The sequence below is a fragment of the Globicephala melas genome, chromosome 19, assembly GCF_963455315.2.
Source record: "Globicephala melas chromosome 19, mGloMel1.2, whole genome shotgun sequence".
NCBI lineage: Eukaryota > Metazoa > Chordata > Mammalia > Artiodactyla > Delphinidae > Globicephala > Globicephala melas.
The window spans coordinates 45,026,585-45,049,251 of NC_083332.1; the positions used below are offsets into that span (position 1 = coordinate 45,026,585).

General features: G+C 38.3%; 1 protein-coding gene across 1 annotated transcript in view; it reads left to right on the top strand.

The window, feature by feature from the left end:
- TANGO6 (transport and golgi organization 6 homolog) overlaps positions 1-22,667 on the top strand; it is a 177,469-nt gene that overhangs the window by 17,042 nt on the left and 137,760 nt on the right. Inside the window, exons 4-7 of the mRNA XM_030863529.3 lie at positions 26-167; positions 6,964-7,100; positions 9,352-9,514; positions 12,729-12,811. Coding sequence (XP_030719389.1) covers positions 26-167; positions 6,964-7,100; positions 9,352-9,514; positions 12,729-12,811 — 525 coding nt within the window. The remainder of the gene's footprint in view (positions 1-25; positions 168-6,963; positions 7,101-9,351; positions 9,515-12,728; positions 12,812-22,667) is intronic.

Genomic DNA, 22,667 nt, shown 5'->3' on the forward strand with positions numbered 1-22,667 from the left:
TCATACTTTTCCCTTCCTTTTTCAGTCCTACACGGATGGGAAGACACAAGTTATGTGTCGGGCCCCAGCTTGGCTCCGGCGTCTGTGTGGGCAGCTCCTCTCTGAAAGGTTGATGAGACCCAGTGGTGTTCAGGCAGTAGTCCGGGGCATTTTGGAAGGAGCAGGTGGTAAGAAATAGATGTTTGTTACTTTGGTATCCACTTTCCTTTGAGTCACAGTGAAATATTGGTCTTTAGCATTTGACTGTAAAACCTGATGGAGACTAGACTTTGTGGAGAGTGAGGAGGTTAAACCTTAATGAGTTCCTTTTCCAGAGAAACTCATTTTCTTGCCATTCTTCCAAAAATAGTTGTGATACACTGCTCATGTTGTTGACTAATATTGTCAACTGTTTCAAATAACTTACACAATCAGAGGAAAACATTGCACAAAAAGTTTAAGTAAAACCCTATAGAAAACGTGAAATTCTCTGTGGAAAAGAGTCAGGGTGCTAAGAGTACTTCACCTCAGGACTTAAAATACGAAACAGTTCTCCTGAAGCTGGAGATACCCAAGAGATGCAAACTTTGGGATGAAATTTTAGATTCATTTCCACAATTATATTCCTTTAGTCCTCATTAATAGAAAGAAGGTTCATTATCATGTTAAGTATGGTAGTAGTTTTTAATTTATATTTTTTGATTTTTAAACAAAATCATACATGCACATAGTTTAAAGAGTCGATGGGTCTATAGGCTTTTAGAGAAAAATAGCAGTCCTTGGCAGCATTTCACTCCATTTCCCATCCTCGGAAGCAACCACTTTGATCATTTTTAGCAGGTTTCTTCTGGTATTTACCTCTTTTTTTCTAACTATAATGCGATTACAGCACTTTCTTAATTTTTCAGTTTTAGGCATCATCTATCAACTCACCATCAGTGAAAAAGGATTTTGTTATCTTTCACAACCCTACCATCATTCACCCAAGCATACTTCCCATCCCCTTAATATAGTCATATCTTTTTTTTTTTTTTTTTTTTTGGTACGCGGGCCTCTCACTGCTGTGGCCTCTCCCGCTGCGGAGCACAGGCTCTGGACGCGCAGGCTCAGCGGCCATGGCTCACGGGCCCAGCAGCTCCGCGGCATGTGGGATCCTCCCAGACCAGGGCATGAACCCGTGTCCCCTGCATTGGCAGGTGGACTCTCAACCACTGCGCCACCAGGGATGCCCTATAGTCATATCTTAGTTTTGGTTAGATCAATATTCAGTGTTTATACTCTTCTGTGTTGCCGGGGACCAGCCCCAGCTGGACAGGTTTCACCCAAAGGGGAGACGGAGTCGGCGTGGACAGAGCACAAGACACCTCAGAGGATGCAAGGATCTGACAAATTTATTCTCATGATTCTAAAGTACTTATACTGTACAGCAATCTTATTTTCAATCTTAAAAACTTCATTCCCATGCCAAAAATCCCCTACATAAATCATAAAACAAAAGTAATTTACATCAGCAGGTTAAACAAGTTAAGTAATCTTCTTATTGCCTCCAGTCTCTTTCATCCCTTGTGGTTAGGTACATTTTGGTCACATCTAGGTCAGGAACTCTGTCTGCGGTTTCCTCATTGTTCTCAGAAGATTAAGGTGTTCTTGTACCTGCACATTCTGCTCAATCAAACCATAAACTTAAACATATTATTCTATTAACAATTAAAAGCAGTAATACAACATTTCATCCACAGGTTTTCTAACCCTATCATTATAATCCAAACAATATACATTATTTTTTATACTTCTAGGAGGCCATGGGAACGGACATTGTACCATAAACTTATTGACTGAACCCACCGTTGCATAAAACCTCCTCGCCACCATACCCAGGTATTTCCCAACACTTGCCACACAAATGTTCCCACCATTGTATTTCCCCAAGTCCAATGCCCTGGCCTAGGAATAAAAATTTCAAATAGAATCATTAAAGGAGCCGGAGTAGCTACAATCATTTTTGGCTTTACCCTAAACACTAATAGCAATCCTATAAAAATCACCTTAGGCAAAAGCAGGGGGGAACAAGGGGAACCACGCAGAGGAGAGCTTTGCTTCTCCATATTTGTACCTGACAGTACCAGCTTTGCTTGGCACTATGGGTCTCGTCCGTGCTGAGACTCAAAGGCACTTCCTATACGGCTCCCGACACTGTGTGATTACTATATACAGCTGAGCTACTGTAGTATACTTTTTTACACACTTTTGTACTTGGAGTTAATAGCTATCTGTTTTGTTTGTCTGCTTAGTTTTGTATGTACTTATCACTAATCTGTTTTCAGACTGTGTCCCAGTTGTTTAAATCTCCTTTTAATACATTCAAATACATTAGCTATTCTATCCGTTTTATCTTCTTGAAGACATCTCTGTCTCTGAGTCTTCTGTTATTTGGACTAATTACCTCCACAAAGCTGTCATCCTAGGATCTCCCTTCACCTTTTTCCTGGTGATCCCCTTGGCTTTCTTTTGTATTTGGTCCCTTGTCTCCTGTATCCCCTGCACGTTAATTTCCTATTGCTGCTGTAACAAATTACCACAAACTTAATTGCCTTTTGATGGAAATAATATTTAAACTGAGTCCTGAATGCTGAGTAGGAATATGTTCATTGAAGAGTGAGGGAAGACTGTATAGTTAGAGAGGATCCATGTATGAAGGAACTGACGTAGGAAAGAACAGTGTTTTTGAGGAAATTTCAGTATGGGTAGAGCAGGGAGGGTAGAGAGTGCAGGGAAAGTGGTATGAGATGAGGGAGGGGTGTGAAATGAGGGTGGAGGGGTGGGCAGGAGCCACATCATGGAGGCATTTAGGCCTAGTTCAGGGTTTTGAACTTTATTCTGAGGGCAATGAGATACCACTGGAGGGTTTTAAGGAGAGAGACAGGATCAAATCTACATTTTAGAAATATATTTCTGGATGTATTGTGAAGAATGGGTTGAGTAAGAGCAGAAGTGGGGAAAACAGTTAAGAAGAAGCAGTCATCTGAGAGATCACAGTGGCTTGGATCAATGCGGTGGCAGTGGAAATGCAGAGAAATGAATGAATATAAGACGTATTTAAGGGAAGAGTTGCCAGAACTTAATGAAGGGCTGGTTATGTGGGGAGGGAGGAGGAGAGAGAGAATCGATCTTGACTTTCCATTTCTGGGGTGGTCAATGTACCTTGGTCCTGTCGGACAAAAGTGAGGTCAGTGTTGTTGGCAGACATTGGTAGATTTGGTCTGCAGTGGCTGTAATGTTGCCTCCCCAGTTCTGCCTGCAGTGGCTTCTAGGACCCATGAAATGGAAAATTAACAGTTACCTGTGAGAAGTTTCACATGCAGATAGGTCCTTGCATCTTCTTTTTCCAGAGAAAGCTTAGACTTCACCCAAGGGCATGCAAATTGGGGAGCTTCTATAAGAAACTTAGAACCCTAATTTTGCTACTTATTCGTATATGAATATATATATGGTTTATTCTCAATGATTTGAGGCAGTTTATATTTACTCGCATATTTGCCATTTCTGGTGTTCTTCGTTTCTTTGTGTAGATCCAAATTTTAATTCAAATTTCCTTCTGCCTGAAGAACTCTAACCTTTTTTATAGTGCAGATCTACTGGCAATGAATCCCGTTAGCTCTTATTTGTTTGAAAAAGCCTATTTCACCATCTTTTTTGAAAATATTTTTGCTGGATACAGAACTCTAGGTTGATCGCTTTTTCTTTTAGTGCTTTAAAGATGTTACTCCATTGTCTTCTGGCTTGCATGATTTCTGATGCAAAGTCTACTGTCATTTTTGTCTTTGTTCCTCTGTATCTGATACACCTTTTTTTTCTAGCTGCTTTTAAGATTTTTCTGTTTATCACTGGTTTTTAGAAATTTTATTATGATATGCCTTGGTGTGGGTGGTTTTCTTCATGTTTTTTCTGCTTAAGTTTTCTTAAGCTTCTTGGAGCTGAGGGTTTATAGTTTTCATCATATTTGGAAATTTCTCAGACATTATCTTCAAATATTTTTTTTCTGTCTTCCCTTCTTTTTTCTTTCTGGAATTTGAATTATACCTAATATTATACTTAATATTGTCCTAAAAGATAGTGTTTCTCTGTTGATTTCTTTTAGTCTTTTTCTCTCTGTGTTTCATTTTGGATAATTTCTATTGCTACATGTTCAAGTTTATTAATCTTTTATTCTGCAGTATCTAATCTGCTGTTAATTCCATCTGCCATATTTTTCATTTCAGATTTTTTTTTTTTTTTGGCTGCGCTGCACGGCTTGTGGGATCTTAGTTTCCTGAACACGGATTGAACCTCGGTCCTTGGCACTGAGAGCGCAGAGTCCTAACCACTGGACCGCCAGGGAATTTCCCTCATTTATTAGGTTTTTCATTACTAGAGGTTCAGTTTGGGTCTTTTTAATATCTTCCATTTCTTTCCTCATTATGATCATTCTTTTCTTTACCTTTTTGAAAATAGAGAATAAGTTTATAATAGCTGTTTAATGTCCTTGTCTCCTAATTGTCACCTCTGTTTTTATGTGTCTGTTTTTACTGATTTTTCCTTCTTGTTATGTTCCTTTTTGCTTCTTTGCATACCTAGTAGGTTTTTTAAATTGAGAAGTTATTCACATACCATAAAATTTACTCTTTTAAAGAGTACAGTTTAATGGTTTTTAGTATATTCACAGAGTTGTGTAACCATCACCAATATCTAATTCCAAAACATTTTCATCATTCCCCCCAAAAAACCTCTTACCCATTAGCAATCACTCCCCATTCTCCCCTCCTCCAAACCTTTGTAAGCACTAATCTACTTTCCGTCTTGATGGATTTGCCTATTCTAGGTATTTCATCCAAATGGAATCATGCAATATGTGGTCTTTGGTGTCTGGTTTGAGTCACTTAGCATAATGTTATACCATGAATCAGTCCTTTGTTCCTTTTTATGACTGAAAATATTTCACTGAATGGATATGCCTGGTAATTTTTTTTTAAATTTATTTATTTTATTTTTGGCTGCGTTGGGTCTTCGTTGCTGTGCACGGGCTTTCTCTAGTTGCAGCGAGCGGGGGCTACTCATTGAGGTGCATGGGCTTCTCATTGCAGTGGCTTCTTTTGTTGTGGGGCATGGGCTCTAGGCACGTGAGCTTCAGTAGTTGTGGCATGTGGGCTAAGTAGTTGTGGCTCGTGGGCTCTAGAGCTCAGGATCATTAGTTGTGGTGCACGGGCTTAGTTGCTCTGCAGCATGTGGGATCTTCCCGGACCTGGGATTGAACCCATGTTCCCTGCATTGGCAGGCAGATTCTTAACCACTGCGCCACCAGGGAAGTCCCTTGCCTGGTAATTTTTTTTTTTTTTTTTTTTTTTGCGGTACGTGAGCCTCTCACTGTTGTGGCCTCTCCCATTGTGGAGCACAGGCTCCGGACGCGCAGACTCAGCCGCCATGGCTCACGGGCCCAGTCGCTCTGCGGCATGTGGGATCTTCCCGGACCGGGGCATGAACCCGTGTCCCCTGCATCGGCAGGCGGACTCTCAACCACTGCGCCACCAGGGAAGTCCTCCTGGTAATTTTTTAATGTATATTGGATGTTTTAATTTTACCTTGTTGGGTGCTAGATTTTGTTGTATTCCTTTGTTGGGTTTTGTTCTGGGATGCAGTTAATTTTCTTAGAATCAGTTTGAGCCCTTCAATCCTGGCTTTTAAGCCTTGTTACTGTGGGTCTAAAGCAGCCTTTAACCCAAGGTAATTTGGCACCACTACTAAGGTAATACCTTTCTGATATTCTGTATATTAGGAGGCTTTCCCATGCTCACTAGTGGGAACATAAACTATTCCAAGCCCTGTGTGAACTGTGGGGATTGTTCCCCCCTACTCCTTTCTGTGGTTCTTTGCCTTGGATTTTTTCTCTCACACACATACACAGATCATACTCCATGAAAGACTTGAGAGAGGATTCCCCTGCAGATCTCTGGAGCTCCCTCTTTGTGTAGCTTTCACTTCTCTGGTGTTTTGCCCTGAAAATTCTGTTTTGGTCTCCCTGAACTCTGAACTGTGTTTCTTTAATTCAACAAGGTGGCAGGCTTCGTTTGGGCTCTCCTTAGCTGTGGTGTAGCCTCAAAACTCTCTCTAGGTAATAGACTAGGGTATTCATGGGACTCACTTTTTTGCTTCCATTCTCTTAGGGTTCAGTGTTCTTGGGCTGCTTGTTGTCCAGTGTCTGAAAACCATTGTTTACGTATTTTGTCCCATTTTCTAATCATCTAAGATGGTAAGGTAAATTTGGGACCTGTTACTCCACAGTTTTGGTTTAAGACAGTTTGAGGGCTTCCCTGGTGGCGCAGTGGTTAAGAATCCACCTGCCAATGCAGGAGTCATGGGTTCGAGTCCTGGTCCAGGAAGATCCCACACACCGCAGAGCAGCTAAGCCTGTGCGTGACAGCTACTGAGCCTGCGCTCTAGAGCCTGCAAGCGAGCCACAACTACTGAGCCCATGTGCCACAACTACTGAAGCCTGCATGCCTAGAGCCCGTGCTCTGCAACAGGAGAAGCCACCACAGTGAGAAGCCTGCACACCACAACGAAGAGTAGCCCCCACTTGCCGCAACTAGAGAAAGCCCGTGTGCAGCAACAAAGACCCAACACAGCCAAAAGAAAAAAAAGAAAAGACACTTTGAAATACATGACGTATATAAAGAGACAGAATAATAATATTAATCATTTAAAAAGTAATAAATACTAAGAAGAAGCTAGTGTTCAAGTCGTATGAATAATATCATTACAATGGTTAAGTGCTGCTTTTTTCTGAGCCTCGCAGAAACCAACATCAAAAGGAAAGTACGGAGGGATAGCTTATCTTACAGAGGAAATTAACAGCTTTCAGTAGGGAAAAAATAGTTCTTACTGTAAATTTTAAGGACCTTCTGTGGTGAACTGCGATGAGTTTTTGATATCTCTATCCATTGCTGACAGCCGGGGCAGCTGGTGGGAGTGATGCTGAGGCCACAGCTGCCGATTGGAAGAAGTGTGACCTAATTGCAAAGATTTTGGCCTCTTGTCCCCAGCAGTCTGTTTCACCAGAGGATTATTATAGAGATATCTGCCCCCAGGTAAATCATTTTGTTTCTTTTGACTGTTTGAGGATTATCTGCTTATTTATAAAAAGAGGACTTTTAATGTTCGTCTGATATTGAGTTAAAAACAATATAATGTTTAAGTTTATTATTCAGTGAGGGGCCTTCTTAATAACTGATTAAAAACCTGTGGGAGAGACTGACCTGTTAGGTTTCAGAACCCCTAACCATTAATAACTGACTAGCTTGCTCTCAGAGCTGGAATATGAAACTACAGTTTCATCATATTCATTATCTTTTCTGTGTTTTTTATTAGTTTTTTAAAAAATAGGTATTTAATAAACGAGGTAAATTAACATGGTACACAATTTAAAAGCACAAAAGAGTAAATGGAAAAGTAAGTCTCCCTCCCGTCTCTGTACCAATTTCCTATTTATTTTGCAGAGGTAGTCTGTGTATCATGTGTATACAACTATATGTGTGTATATCTGTGTATATATTCTAATTTTTATCCAAATGATAACATGCTCCACACACTGTTTTTCAGTTTTGCTTTTCTCACTTAACAGTGTACCTTAGAGATCATTTCATCATTCTTTTTCTAGGGTACATAGGTATTTCATCATATTATGTACCATAATTTATTTAACTAGCTTCCTATTTTTTTTAATAAATAAATAAATAAATTTATTTATTTTTGGCTGCATTGGGTCTTCGTTGCTGTGCACAGGCTTTCTCTAGTTGCAGCAAGCAGGGGCTACTCTTTGTTACAGTGTGCAGGCTTGTCATTTTGGTGGCTTCTCTTGTTGTGGAGCATGGGCTCTAGGTGCACAGGCTTCAGTAGTTGTGGCACGTGGGCTTAGTAATTGTGGCTCGCGGGCTCTAGAGCGCAGGCTCAGTAGTTGTGGCACAGGGGCTTAGTTGCTCCGCGGCATGTGGGATCTTCCCACACCAGGGCTCGAACCCGTGTCCGCTGCATTGGCAGGCGGATTCTTAACCACTGCACCACCAGGGAAGCCCTACCTACCTTCCTATTAATGGACATTTAAGTTGTTTCCATTCTTTTGCTGTTACAAACTATGTTCCAGTTAATATCTATAAATCTTGCCTATGTGCAAGTATTATCACAGGGAAGATTCTTAGAATTGACATTACTGGCTTAAAGGGTATGTGTATTTAAATTTTTGATTGATATTATTTATGTATCTGCTTTCCCACACTTTTGCCTATGCAATGTGTTACAAAACTTTTCTTTGTTAATCTGATTAGGTGAAAGTGTGGAAGGAGTGTTCTTAGTCAGCACTCCCCATGCGTTTAGATGTAAGATATGCCTTTTGGAGTACAGTGTGAAGAAAGTCATTCAGTTGTTATGCTGGTCTGCGGGATTCTCATGGGTAGGCATGCATGGGAACAAATATCACAATGCAAAATCTTATATTGGAAAATATTAAGTATAAATTATCTTACAGGATAAAGTTATCATTTGCAATGATGAGTAAATATTTTCCAAAACTAGTAGCTATAGTTTGGGCACTTAAGGAAATGATAAAATCAAGTCATAGGTTTTAATCTTACTTAGTCTCTCTTTGGCAGTGTCAGAGGTCACATACAGTTTTTGAACAGAAGATTCTCCTGTCTACAAAAAGTACAAGAGTCAGTTTTAAGCCAGGAACAGAATGTGCTTTTCAGTTGGGTGCTTAAACTCAAGCACGAGAGATCAGTGTTTATTTTTGAGAATAAAGTAGACTTTTGTTCAGAACTGACAGGCCTCTTCAGATTCTGAATATATTTATACACCTTGACCCCATAATTGCTATTTATCATAGCAAAATTTTGGGGAAAAACTGAATATCTGGAAATAATATTTTTGAGGAATTTATAACAGTATGAGAAGGTTTCAGCAATACACAAAACTGAATATTAAGTATGGCCTTCATTGAAAAGAAAAAAGAATTATACAGGAAACATAGTGGAAAAAAATACACCCAAAATGTTTATAGTAATTTGGGAAGATTTAATTTTCTTCTTAAAAATTTATTCTCCAAATTTCCTACAATGAGCACGTATTTTATAAATCTGATAAAATTTTTTAATAAAAACACAGCTCCTTCAGTTCTCATACCCTTTGACACTGGGTTGTTAAATTAAAAAAAAAAACTTCTATTGGATCAGTGTTACTGCAGTAAATTTATTTTTTGCCGTAAAGAAATTAATGTGTTGTCTTCTTAGTTAATGTAATGCTTCTTGCAAAGAGCCTGGTATTTACTTCATGTAATTTTTCTTTTAGATTTTGGATTTATTTCACTTTCAAGATAAATTGACAGGACTACAATTTCAGAGAGTTGCCACCACTACCTTTATAACTATGTCAAGAGAACGGCCACAACTGGCAGCAAAGTACTTACTTCAGCCAGTGTTAGCTCCTCTTCATCGATGTTTAAATACAGCAGGTAAAGAAGGAAGTCTGGTGGTTCGCTGTCCCTCTAAAGGACCTTCTTCCGTGTTTTGGATTTAAATAACTTAAGTCTATGGTAGTTCATTGTCTTTAATTTTACTTTTTGTTCCCCCAATTTTTTGTTTTGAAAAATCCACTTCATAAAAGTTCTAAGAAGAATGCAGTGTCCTACCCCTATATACTTCACGTAGTTAACATTTTGACATGTTCACTTTCTCTTTCTCTCTTCCTACACACATACGTATTTTTTTTCTGAAGCATTTGAGAGTTAGTTGCAGACGTCAAATATACAGACTTTATTCAAATCTTTTATTTGTCTCAAGAATTTCCTTTATAGCTGTTTTTTAAAAATTACATTGCATTTACTTGTTATGTCTTTTTAGTTTTCTGTAATGTAGAATAGATCCCTAATAGTCTTTCACTCTGACACTTTTGAAGCCCAGGTTATAGAATGTTCTTCAATTTGTATTTGTCTCATTGTTTCCTCTTGATTAGATCCAGGTTAACATTTTGGCAGGAGTACTACATATGATGTTTTTTTTTTTTTTTAGTCCATCAGATTAGGGGCACATGTTATCAGTTTATTCCATTATTAGTGATGTTAAATTTGACTATTTGATTAAAGTGGTAGCAACCAGATTTCTCCACTGTAAAAATACCTTCCTCCCTTTGTAATTAATAATAATCTGTGGGATGATAGATGTATGAGACAGTGTGAATATCCTGTTTCCCAACAGTCCTTCATACTGTGGTTTAGTATCCACTGATGATTTTTGCTCATAAAATGGTGACTTTCTATTTTTTTTATTGTTTCTAATTTGTTAGTTGGTATTCTTCTGTAAGGAAGAGCTTTTCTTTTCTCCTTGCCTCATCTCTTTTTAAAAGAATAATTATTTAAGTATCAATACACATTCATAGATTCTTTTTTTATTCAGTGGGTGACTGAGCATTCCTATCATTCATTTTGAAGCTTAAAGTTTCCCAGATTTGGCCAGTTTTAATGTGTTAAAAGATTGACATTTTCAGCACTTCCCGCAGTGTGTGTTCATGCTTTATTGAGATTAATGCTGGGATACAGAGTATCATTTCAGCATTCTTAGTGAGTAAAAAAAACCTTTCCATATAGTCTTTTCTGAGGTTAAAAATAAAGAGAAAAATTGATGTTGTGGTTAAGCCCAATTTAGTTCTGTTGTAGACTTTGTATAAAAGTCATTTACAGGGTAAATTTTTCTGAGTGTGTTTAGAGGGGTTTAGGTGGGTGAGAATGGAGAAAATCTAATTCTTGTGCATAGTAAGCACGAGATTGAGCTTTGGTGGAGTGAAATTCGTGATTATTCAGACATGATAAACGTATTTGAATAAATAATTAAAATTCCTTTATACATTTAATAAAAATCTAGTCTAGAATTAGTATTTCTTCAAAAAATGATTCAAAAAATGAAGTATTATTTCTGTTGGCCCTTGTCATTAAGGCCTAGCATTTATATCTAATTTCATGTGTTAAGACTATACCTCAATACTAATCTATTTATCTTCTTGTCTGTGACTGACTAGGTGTTTCCTTTAGTCTGGAGTGTGTTCTCAAAGTGTGGTCCCAGGACTAGCAGCATCAGCATCACCTGGGAATTTATTAGAAATACAACTTCTTGGGCTCCACCACAGACCTACTGAACTAGAAACTCTGATGTGGGACCCAACACTGTTTTAAAAGGCCCTTTTGGTAATTCAAGTGTGTGTTCAAGTTTGACCCCTGGTCTAGAGCACTGTGCTTGGGACGCCTAGATTCAGTCCAGTTGTGGGTCAATTATTTTTGTCCTGGGCCTTGTTCATTCATTCAAAGAATATTTATTGGACACCTATTTACCCTGCATTTTCATGTGTTAGGTTATATCTGTAACACCAGCTACATGTTTTGCATATACAATCTATTGATAACAAAAAGGATTGGGTAAGAATATGACTGATCTTATATATATACCCCATCATTGCCCCTGGAAAAACAATCTCTAAAGTATAAGCTTTCTTATTTTGTTTTTCATATTGCATCACATTTTTAGGACTATGTGGCAATTATGATGAATTATCATATTTTATCAATTCCAAGATGCACTTTTTTTCACATTAAAAAAAAATTTTATTTTCGAAATCTTTTTCACATTTTAGCAACTGTAATTGCCCATCTCACAATCATTGTTGGCCAGGTAGCAATTGTGGCATTGTTGTGCCCGCAAATGAGCGTTAAAATTTGTAGAATGGATGTCAGTGACTTAGAAGAAAATCTTGAAGACAATAGTAAAGTGGAGGACTCTTAAGGATATCACATCACTGTACTCTGTGGCACAGAGAACGATATATTATGGCAAAACACAGATACCGGTAATGGTGTTGAAATGTTTCAGAAGAGTTGGACACTTAATGTGCAGTTTTAATTCCTTATCCTGTTTATTCCAATTATTTAGCTTGTATCAAGAATGATAGGGAATTCCCTGGCAGTCCAGTGGTTAGGACTTCGTACTTCCACTACATGGGACACAGGGTCGACCCCTGGTCGGGGAACTAACATCCTGCATGCTGCATGGAGTGGACAAAGGAAAAAAAAAATGACATATAACAATACTGTATAAAATAAATCTAGGAGAGTTCTCTTAATACTTTTTTTAAAAAGCTCTGTTTTAAAACTTTTTTTTTTTTGGCCACACCAAGCAGCATGTGGGATCTTGGTTCCCTGACAAGGGATTGAACCTGTACCCCCTGCAGTGGAAGCTCGGAGTGTTAACCACTGGACCGCCGGGGAAGTCCCTTAAAACTTTGTAAAGGGAAATTTTCAAACACATGTACAGAGAATAGTATAATGAACACCTGTGTACCAGTCACCCAGACACAACCATTGATTCTGCCATTTTCACTTAATTTAATGTCCAACTTTTCATTCATTAATTTAAAATTAAAATCCCAAGTGATAATGTTTCATAGGTTACTTGGCAGTGTTTTTTTCTTTCTTAGTGATACATAAAATAACAATGCATGTTTATAATCAATGAAACATTCTGTGAAATATTGTATTTGAATGATGCTGTATTGTAACTATGTTGATTTTCTAATTTTAGCTGTTACTTCCTGAACTTTCTAGTAAAACTTTTTTCCTTAGGCCCAGCTTCTTCTATTCAATGAGGTGCTGAGTGTGGGTAATTTTGTTTTTTTTTCCTTAGAGGTTTCAGAGAGTGACATGGTGCCAGGGACCATTTTGGTGACAGAAGAAGAACTTAGTAGATGTATTGAGGATGTATATAAGGTTGGTAATTTGAGTCACTAGTGTTTTCAGTTAATATTTGTACTTAGTCTTTTAAAATAATTTTGCCTTTTAAACTGGTACTTCAAGAATTGGAATGACTAATCTTAAATTCCAAACCATCAAAATCTTTTTACCTTGAAAACTGGAAACTGTAAGTTGTTAGTGAAAAAACTGATACATTTTGAAACTCTGTCAATTTCATCATTTACTCTGAATCTTAAACAGTTCAGATTCTCTAAGTGACACATGCCACTGATGAAAGTGTGTCTTTGAAGGAATTGACAAAGGAATTTGCAATACTGTAGGCTTCCTAAAATTTACTGTATGATAATATTGAATCTACTTTATAATTTTTTGATAGAATCATCATCATAAAGAAGTTGGAATAAATGAGTCATAGAAATGACTTCCGAAATATATACTGAAAATGAAAAAATATTTATATAGATTATATGTTCTCTATGATTGCAATCTTATAAATATATATGAAATACATATTTTTAGACAAAAATGAAATCCATTGTGTTAAGCCCAGATGGCACTGGGGTAAATATTCTTCTTTAAAGTTTATTTCAATACATTTTTAAAAAATTTATTGATTTATTTTTGGCTGCATTGGGTCTTTGTTGCTGTGCGCAGGCTTTCTCTAGTTGCGGTGAGCGGGGGCTACTCTTCGTTGCAGTGTGTGGGCTTCTCATCGCGGTGGCTTCTCTTGTTGAGGAGCACGGGCTCTAGGTGCACGGGTTTCAGTAGTCGTGGCATGCGGGCTCAGTGTTTGTGGCTCGCGGGCTCTAGAGTGCAGGCTCAGTAGTTGTGGCACATGGGCTTAGTTGCTCTGTGGCATGTGGGATCTTCCCGGACCAGGGCTCGAACTCGTGTCGCCTGCATTGGCAGGTGGATTCTTAACCACTGCGCCACCAGGGAAGTCCCTCAATACATTTATAATAATATTTTACTATTAAAAACATTTACAAGAGTAAACAGCTTTCAGAATTATATTTCATGTAAAAAGGTACAGCCACTTTGGGAATATATTGTTTGGCAGTTCCTTAAAAAGTTAAACATAGAGTTATCATATGACTCAACAATTGCACTCTTAGTTATAGAGAAGTGAAAACATATTCATACAAAACCTGTACACAAATGTTCATAGCATCCTTATTCATAATAGCCAAAATGTGGAAACAGCTGAGATGTCTGTCAACTGATGAATGAATTAACAAATGTGATATGTTCATATAATGGAATATTTTTCATCTGTAAAAAGGAATAAAGTATGGATACACGTTTCAACATGGATGAACACTTTTTTTTTTCCTATTTAGGTATATCTTAACGTAAACTGCAGTATAGTGTACAAAAGGGAATGCTAAGTACATATTAAATACAGATGAAAAGAATCTGTTGCTAATCACTCTGTGTACCTAGGTGTACAGTGGCCCTGGGGCCACAGTTCATGGTTTCTGTAATGTTCTTAAATTTATATTTCATTAGTGTTCTTGGCAGTGTCTAATTTTTGCCGATCCTAGTTGGTCATTGGTTTTACCAGTAACTTGAAGCACTTGTAGGGGAGCAAGCACTGTCAGTGTTGCCGTCCCCTCGTTGCCACACCCTCCCCTATGTTTGCATCTTTGGCCTCTTCAGCCGGCTGGTTCTTGGCAGGAAGCTTAAGCCCCTTGTTCATTCTGTGAGGGCCCTTTGATTATAACCGGATACTACCATCTATAAGTCCACGTAGACAGGCACCCGAGACTCGTCACCACACACTGAAGGGGTGATTGGAAGAGACCCCACAGTCAGCCCCTCTGAGTTGGGGAAACTCCCCATCCCTTGGGACCCTCCCCATCCCTTGGGACCCTGGTGAGCCACATGGAACTGGTCTGCCAAGGGCCACAGGAGGGGACCACTGTCATTCTGCCCACTAACAGTGAGGAAAGTCAGTGATGCTGCTTCTGTTTAATGCACAGAGGCAAGTGGATAAACAGTTTAAAATTATGATTTTTTAATGTTTAAAGAAGCTAGACACAAAAGACCACCCATTGTATGATTCCATTTAAATGAAATGTTCAGAATAGGCAAATTCATGGACACAGAAAGTAGATTAGTGATTGCTAGTGGCTGAGGCTGGGGAGTTGGGAGTGGCTGATAGTGGGAATGAGGTTTCTTTCTGAGGTAAGGAAGATGTTCTGGAATTAGATAGTGGTGATGGTTGTGCAATTTTGTGAATATACTAAGAACCACTGAACTGTACATTTTAGAGAGTGAATTTTATGGTATGTGAATTATATTTCAATACTTAAAAAATTTCTATTCCACATTTCTTATTTGTTTTCTATGGCAGTAAATTAAACATTTTAGAGTAAATTTTTTTTTTTTTTTTTTTTTGCGGTACACGGGCCTCTCACTGTTGTGGCCTCTCCCGTTGCGGAGCACAGGCTCCGGACACGCAGGCTCAGCGGCCATGGCTCACGGGCCCAGCCGCTCCGCAGCATGTGGGATCTTCCTGGACTGGGGCTCGAACCCGTGTCCCCTGCATCGGCAGGCGGACTCTCAACCACTGCGCCACCAGGGAAGCCCTAGAGTAAATTTTTAAATTTTAGTTTGTTATGAAATGGTTCAAACAAACCAAATAAAAAATGAAGAATAAAACACTCATGTACCCACCGCTCAGCTTAAAAAATTACACATTACCAATTCAGTTGAAATCCTCTGTGAACCCATCTCTGATCACATTTCCCTTGCTCCTCACCCAATGGGAACCACAATCCTAAATTTGTATTTATTATTCCTTAATCTGTTTTTAGTATTGTTGTGCATGATTTTAAATTTTATTTAAATGGCATTGTAATATATCTAACTTTAATCCATTCATTTCTACTGCCAGATATTATTCTGTTTTATGACTATATCATCATTTACTTGTTTATTCTTCTCTTGGTAGACATTTGAGTTTTTTTCAGGGAGTTTTGTCTGTTAGGTGCATTGTGGTTTTGGTTAGCAGTTAGTTCTCTTATTACTAGTGACGTTGAACTTTTTTTGTCTTTTGGTTCATTCATATATTCTCTTCTTTAACTTGCCTGTTCATTTGTTTTTTACCCATTTTAATACTTGAGTTATTTGCCTCTTTAAAATATTTTTAAAATAAATCTTTTTTTAATAAAACAGCCTTATTGAAATAGACTTTACAGATCAAAAAATAATGTTTTAAGTATACAATTCAGTGCTTTTTCAGGAAATTTACAGAGTTGTGAAACTATCACCACCTTACAGTTTTAGAACATTTCCATCACCCCAAAAAGATCCATTGTGCCTATTTATAGTCACTCCTTGGTCCCACACTTAATCCCCAGGCAACCACTAACCTGCTCTGTATCTCTATGGATTTGCCTTTTGTGGATATTTTATATGAGGGACTCATGCAATAAGTGTTCTTTTGTGACTGGCTTCTCCCTCTTAGCATCATGTTTCTGAGGTTCATCCAGGTTGTTGCATGTATCAATATTTTGTCCCTTTTTATTGTAAGTAATATTTCATTTTATGAATATATACATATTTTGTTTATTTGTCATCAGTTGATGGACATTTGGATGTAGAGTAAATCTTTTTTAGACAACTTCATGAGATATATTTTATGTGCCGTACGTTTACCCATTTACAGTGTGCGAATCAGTGGCCTTTTAGTATATTCACAGATTTGTGCAGCTGTCATCACAGTCAACTTTAGGACATTTCATTACCCCAAAAGAAACCCACACCACTCCCCACATCCCAGCGTTAGGCAGCCACTAATCTACTTTCTGTCTCTATAGATTAGCCTATTCTGAACATTGCATATAAATGGAGTCATACAATATGTAGTCTTTTGTGATTAGCTTCTTTCACTTAACGTGATGCTTTAAAGGTTCATCTCGATTGTAGCATGAAGCAGTACTTCACTCCTTTTTATTGCTGAATAGTATTCTGTTATAAGTATTTACCATATTTTGTTTATCCATTCACCATTTGATGGACATTTGGGTTCTACATCTTGGCTATTATGAATAATGCTGCTATGGACATTTGTGTACAAGTTATTTGTGTACATATGTTTTCATTTCTCCTGGGTATATACCTGGGAGTGGAATTGCTGGATCATATGGTAACTCTATGTTTAACCATTTGAGGTACTGTCAGATCATTTTCAAAGGGGTTGCACCATTTTACATTGCCCCCAGCAGTGTATGAGGGTGTAAAGTAAATCTTAAATCATGTTCTTTCAGATAAGAAAGAGCTTTTGTTTTGGTTTGGTTTAAGCTTTATGTATGATACTAATAAATTTGTAGATATAAATATATGCTGCTTAAAAATTCAAAACTCATTCTCAGTAACACTCACTTTTTACTAAAAGTTGGGTATTTACTACCCTTTTATTTAATTTTGCTGTTAAAAAAACCAGAGTACACCCTTTACAATGTTGACCTGGCACACAAGTGTAGAATTAAATTGTTCATAGATAAAACAGGACCTGATGACTTAGTGGCTATAATGCTGTTTTTATTTTTTAATGCCTCATTTTAGAGACTTACGAAAAGAAAGTTCTTATATCTTGTTCTACCTGTTGGTAGGCAGGGACTTTTCAGATAATATGAAGACAAGGAATTATACAGAGCAATCTAGAAAGCAAACTTTCTGAATTAGAGAATAAAGCCCAAATAACTTTTAGAAAGGTTATCTTCAGTCATGTTCCATCTAAGAAATATCATGATGAAAAATTGTAAAATAGCCAGGTGTGGAATGTTAGAAAGACTTGAAAGTGCTGGTAGGAGTAGGACGAATTTTGTCTAAACTTTGGTACAAACCCCTCATAGTGTTAGGTAGATGTCAATAAATTGCTTTTAGGAGGAAAGGAAAGCAAAACAACTTCTTTCTGGCAAGTGAATTAGCCTCTAAAAATCAGAGAGATTGAGAAATAGTCCTTGCCATTTCTCCTATTGTTGCCCCCCATAAGGCGGGAAAAACCCTCATTGTTCGGTGAACAGTTTAATGAATTAAAAACCTCCTGGAGAGACAAGCAAAACATTAGTTTGCTGTAGACACTTGGTTTTGCACAAGGGCTGGGACTGTCTTGAAAGCAGGAAGGGGTGTAGAAGTTTATTCTCTCTACAAGGTTTTGGCAGCTCAGCTGCAGAGGGAAAACAGAGGAAATGTGTACGTTGGAGGAAAATGGTAAACATTGTGCAGAATTTAGCAACAAAGAGTATGTTGTCTTTATTAACTTTCTGCTAATACTAAATTATAGAGTACAGCTCAAAGGCAGGAAATAAGGAAAACATCTGGGATGGTTGAATTGATCCAGCAACTCACTCGGTAACAAGAGGGTACAAGAGGGTGTTTTAATTTTAGAGAGGCATTTGGGAACATTTCCAGCTCTGGTGTTCTCTCTCTCTCTCTCTCTCTCTCTCTCTCTCCCTCTCTCCTTTTCTTTTTAACAGATTTATTGAGATGGAACTCACATACCTCACAATTCACCGATTTAAGTGCTCAGTTCAGTGTTTTTGGTATTTCACAGTGTTGTGCAACCATCACCACAATCTAATTTTAGAATATTTTTATCCCTCCTGAAAGGACTCCATACTTATTAGCTGTAACCTCCCATTCTCTCCACTTTGCCCCCAGCCCTAGGCAACCACTAATATACTTTCTGTCTCTGTAGATTTGCCTATTCTGGACATTTTATATAAATGAAATCATATAATATGTGGTCTTTTGTAGTTGGCTCTTCAGTGTTTTTAAGATTCATCCGTATTTTATCATGAAGCAGTACTTCATACCTTTTAATGCCAAATGGTGTTCTGTTGTATGGTTATATCACATTTTGTTACCTGTTTATCAGCTGATGGAAATTTGTGTTGTTTCCACATTTTGGAGTGTTATGAACAGTGTTGCTGTGGACATTCATGTACAGGTTTTTGTGTGTATGTATGTTGTCATTTCTCTTGGGTGTATACATAGGAGTGGAATTGCTGGATCATATGGTAACTCTATGTTTAACCTTTTGAGGTACTGCCAGATCATTTTCTAAAGTGGCCACACCATTCTACATTCCCACCAGCAATATATGAGAATTCCAGTTTATCCAGATTATGGTCAACGTTTGTTATCATCCTTTTTTAAAAAATAGCCTTCCTAGTGGGAGTAAAGTAACATCTCCTTGTGGCTTTGATTTACATTTCCCTAATGACTAATGATGTTGAACAGCCTGTCATGTGCTTATTGGCCATTTGGATGTCTTCCTTGGAGAAATTTCTGTTAAGAACCTTTGCCCATTTTTATTTTTTAAAAATTAATTTTATTTATTTATTTTTGGCTACATTGGGCCTTCGTTGTTGCGCACGGGCTTTCTCTAGTTGTGGTGAGCGGGGGCTACTCTTTGTTGCGGTGCGTGGGCTTCTCATTGTGGTGGCTCCTCTTGTTGCAGAGCACGGGCTCTAGGCGCCAGGCTTCAGTCGTTGTGGCACATGGGGTCAGTAGTTGTGGCTCACAGGCTCTAGAGCACAGGCTCAGTAGTTGTGGTGCACGGGCTTAGTTGCTCTGCAGCATGTGGGATCCTCCCGGGCCAGGGCTCAAACCCGTGTCCTCTGCATTGGCAGGCGGATTCTTAACCACTGCACCACCAAGGAAGCCCCTTTTGCCTATTTTTAAATTGGGTTGTCTTTTTATCATTGGTGGGTTGTGGGATTGGACTCACTCTGACCAACAGCTTTCTCTAAAGAAATCCTCCTCATCAGTCTCTTCTCAGTCTCCACACCTTTGATCTTCTCTACCCTCTTTCTGAATGAGGAGTTTTTATAGTCTTGATCTCATCATGGTCTGGTGTCTTACTTTGGAGTTTTAAGTCTATTTTATCTTGGTGCTTCACTTGACATTTCCAATTTAACACCCCATGTCACCTGTGTTATGACAGCTGTCCATCTGGCTGCCTTCTCAGTCTAACTGCAGAGCCCCTTAGTCCTCAGAGCCAGTTTCTTCTTTGCTTTATACACAGTCCTGGTCAGACTGGTTATCTGATTTTTAAGACCATAGCAGAATTAGAAGTAACAAATTAGAAGTTAGTTAGACTAACTAAGGCACAATGACAAGAGCAGAGAGGACCAAGGAAAGAGACAGAAAAAATACCCCCAAAGGGCATAATCAGTTGAAAAGCAAAGTATGTTGGGACCACTGTGTTCAGTATACTTTGTTTAAGAAGGAAGGGATTGCATATAATTCATTTTAGAAATATTTCCTTCCAAAATTGTTAAAATATAAGTACATTTTGGTATTTAAAGGAATAAACTCTCAGCTCTCTGAATGAAAATTTTATGGCAGGAACAATGACAAGGGAAGGACTTTTTACACTTGCATCCTTCACATACAGCAGGGAATAGAGCAGTGTGGCTCTGGTGGGCCAGGTGGAAAGTTCTCAGCAGTACAGGTATATATACAAATGCTAGTTGAATTGAAATGAAAACTTGGCATAGCCACTTGTACTTCATCTGCATAAATAATTCTTGTCATTTCTATGTGTGTACCTTATTTCTGGTAAAATTATGTAAGCCAAAAAGGGCATATGCTGCTCAAATAGCTTTTAGTCCAGTGGCTTCCCATTCTGTCCCCTCTGCCTCTGAGTGTCTGGGGCCTAATCTCTAGAAAGTTTATATTCTTTTGTCCTCCCTGGTATGAGAGGGAGTCGTGTTTTTTTCTTTGCCTACAGAGGTGAAGAGAGGCCCATATTGCATAGAGACTGGTTCTGGGTAGGGCAGGGTAAAAGAATTCCAGTTCTTTCTGATTTGGATATTTTCTTGCTCTTAAGAGGAATGGCCAGAATTCAATAGTGGGGGTGGAGAGATGTTGCCTTTTAGTATTCCTCACAGTACTTGCCCAAGACTCCCTAAAGGCAGAAGAAATTTTAGGATAGGAAAGGCTAGAAGGTACCTAATGAGTTTATTTTCTACATTCTCATTTCCATTTTCGCTCTCTGTTTCCAGGTTTAGGAAATCTTGACCTTGATTATTCACGTCTTTTCCCCCCATCTAATCTTAATGAATTTCTAATTAAAGTTTCTCTGTCAGATTGACCAGTTGACTCCTCCTTCCGAATTTTTAATTATTTGTGTAGAGTAAATTAGAATAATACAATCTTAGAGCTGGAAGGAACTTTAGAAATAATTTAGTATAATCCTTCATTTTTTTTAATAGACTTTATTTTCTAGAGCAGTTTTAGGTTCACAGAAAAATTGAGTGAAAAGTACAGAGAGTTCCTGTGTATTCTCTGCCCCCACATGTGCACAGCCTCTCCCACTATCAGCATCCCACACTGGACGGTGTATTTGTCACGGTTTGTGAACCTATGTTGACATGTCAATATCGCTGTAAGTCCATAGTTTACATTAAGGTTCACCTTTGATGTGGTACATTCTTTGGGTTTTGACAAATTAATCCCTCATTTTACAGTAAAGGAAACAAAATCCAAAAGATTGTGAAGTGACTTGTCCCAAATCACACTAGTGAGTGACAGTGCTGGTCCCGGGACCAACATTCCCTTCTCTCTCTCTTTCTCTCACTCTGTTTGGAAAAGATAATATTTGCACATGGTACAAACTTAATAAGTGCCAAAGGCTCTACAGTGAAAAGTTAGTCTCCCTCTCACCTGTGGACCCTCCCTAAAGGCAATCATTCTTTCTGGATGTTTCCATCTCCTGTTGAACTGTGACTTTGAATAACATGCAAAGGAATAAAAGAAGTATCCTTCAAGGATGTGTGAGATTTAAGCATTAGATTTTCTAAATGCTGCAGTTCAGATTCTGTGGTATAGTGTAGTGAAAAGCACTTGGCCTTTTGAGTCAGATGGACCTAGATTGGAATTTGGCTCCAGGGTTGACTATCCATGGGACTTTAGTTGACTTAAATGTGTCACTTGAGTTGTCGGGTGGTTGAATAAGGTAACTTTTGTTAGACTCATTGCATTCTTTCTTTCTTTATTTTCTTAATAAATTTATTTATTTATTTTTGGCTTTGTTGGGTCTTCGTTGCTGCACGTGGGCTTTCTCTAGTTGCGGTGAGCGGGGGCTACTCTTCGTTGCGGTGCGCGGGCTCCTCGTTGTGGCTTCTCTTGTTGCAGAGCACAGGCTCTAGGCGTACTGGCTTCAGTAGTTGTGGCACGTGGGCTCAGTAGTTGTGGCTTGCGGGCTCTAGAGCTCAGGCTCAGTAGTTGTGGCACACAGGCTTAGTTGCTTCACGGCATGTGGGATCTTCCCAGGCCAGGGCTCCAACCTGTGTCCCCTGCATTGGCAGGCAGATTCTTAACCACTGCACCACCAGGGAAGCCCGGGTCATTGCGTTCTTTAAAAGGTGCTCAAAAAACTGTCAGTTCCTTTTTGGTTCAGGGAAACTTTTTTTTTAAGACTGTTTTATGCATTATGCTCTGAAAGCATGCACAGTACAAAATACTATATTAAGTAAAACTTGCCTGGTTCGCTTCTCCTAAGTCTTAATTAAACTCAGTAAGTGCATTAGAAGTTCTAGAACACTACTGTCAAAAGGATCACTGGGATATTTTAGAAGGCAGCATTTGACTAGTTTAATCTTTAACTGGGGTAGAATCAAGTTCCAGCCTGTATTGAATTTCAATGTTAGGATTTAGTCAGCTTGATTCTGAATAGGCTCATGATGTTTGTATTTCCATACATGTACATCCCTGCAGAAGATAAGGCCATAAATTTAGAAAACTGTTCCATTCACAGTAGCATCAACAAGAATATTTAGGAATAAACTTAACATTTGCATATGGCTATATATTTTACAAAATATTTTAACGTGAATTATCTTTTTTTTTTTTT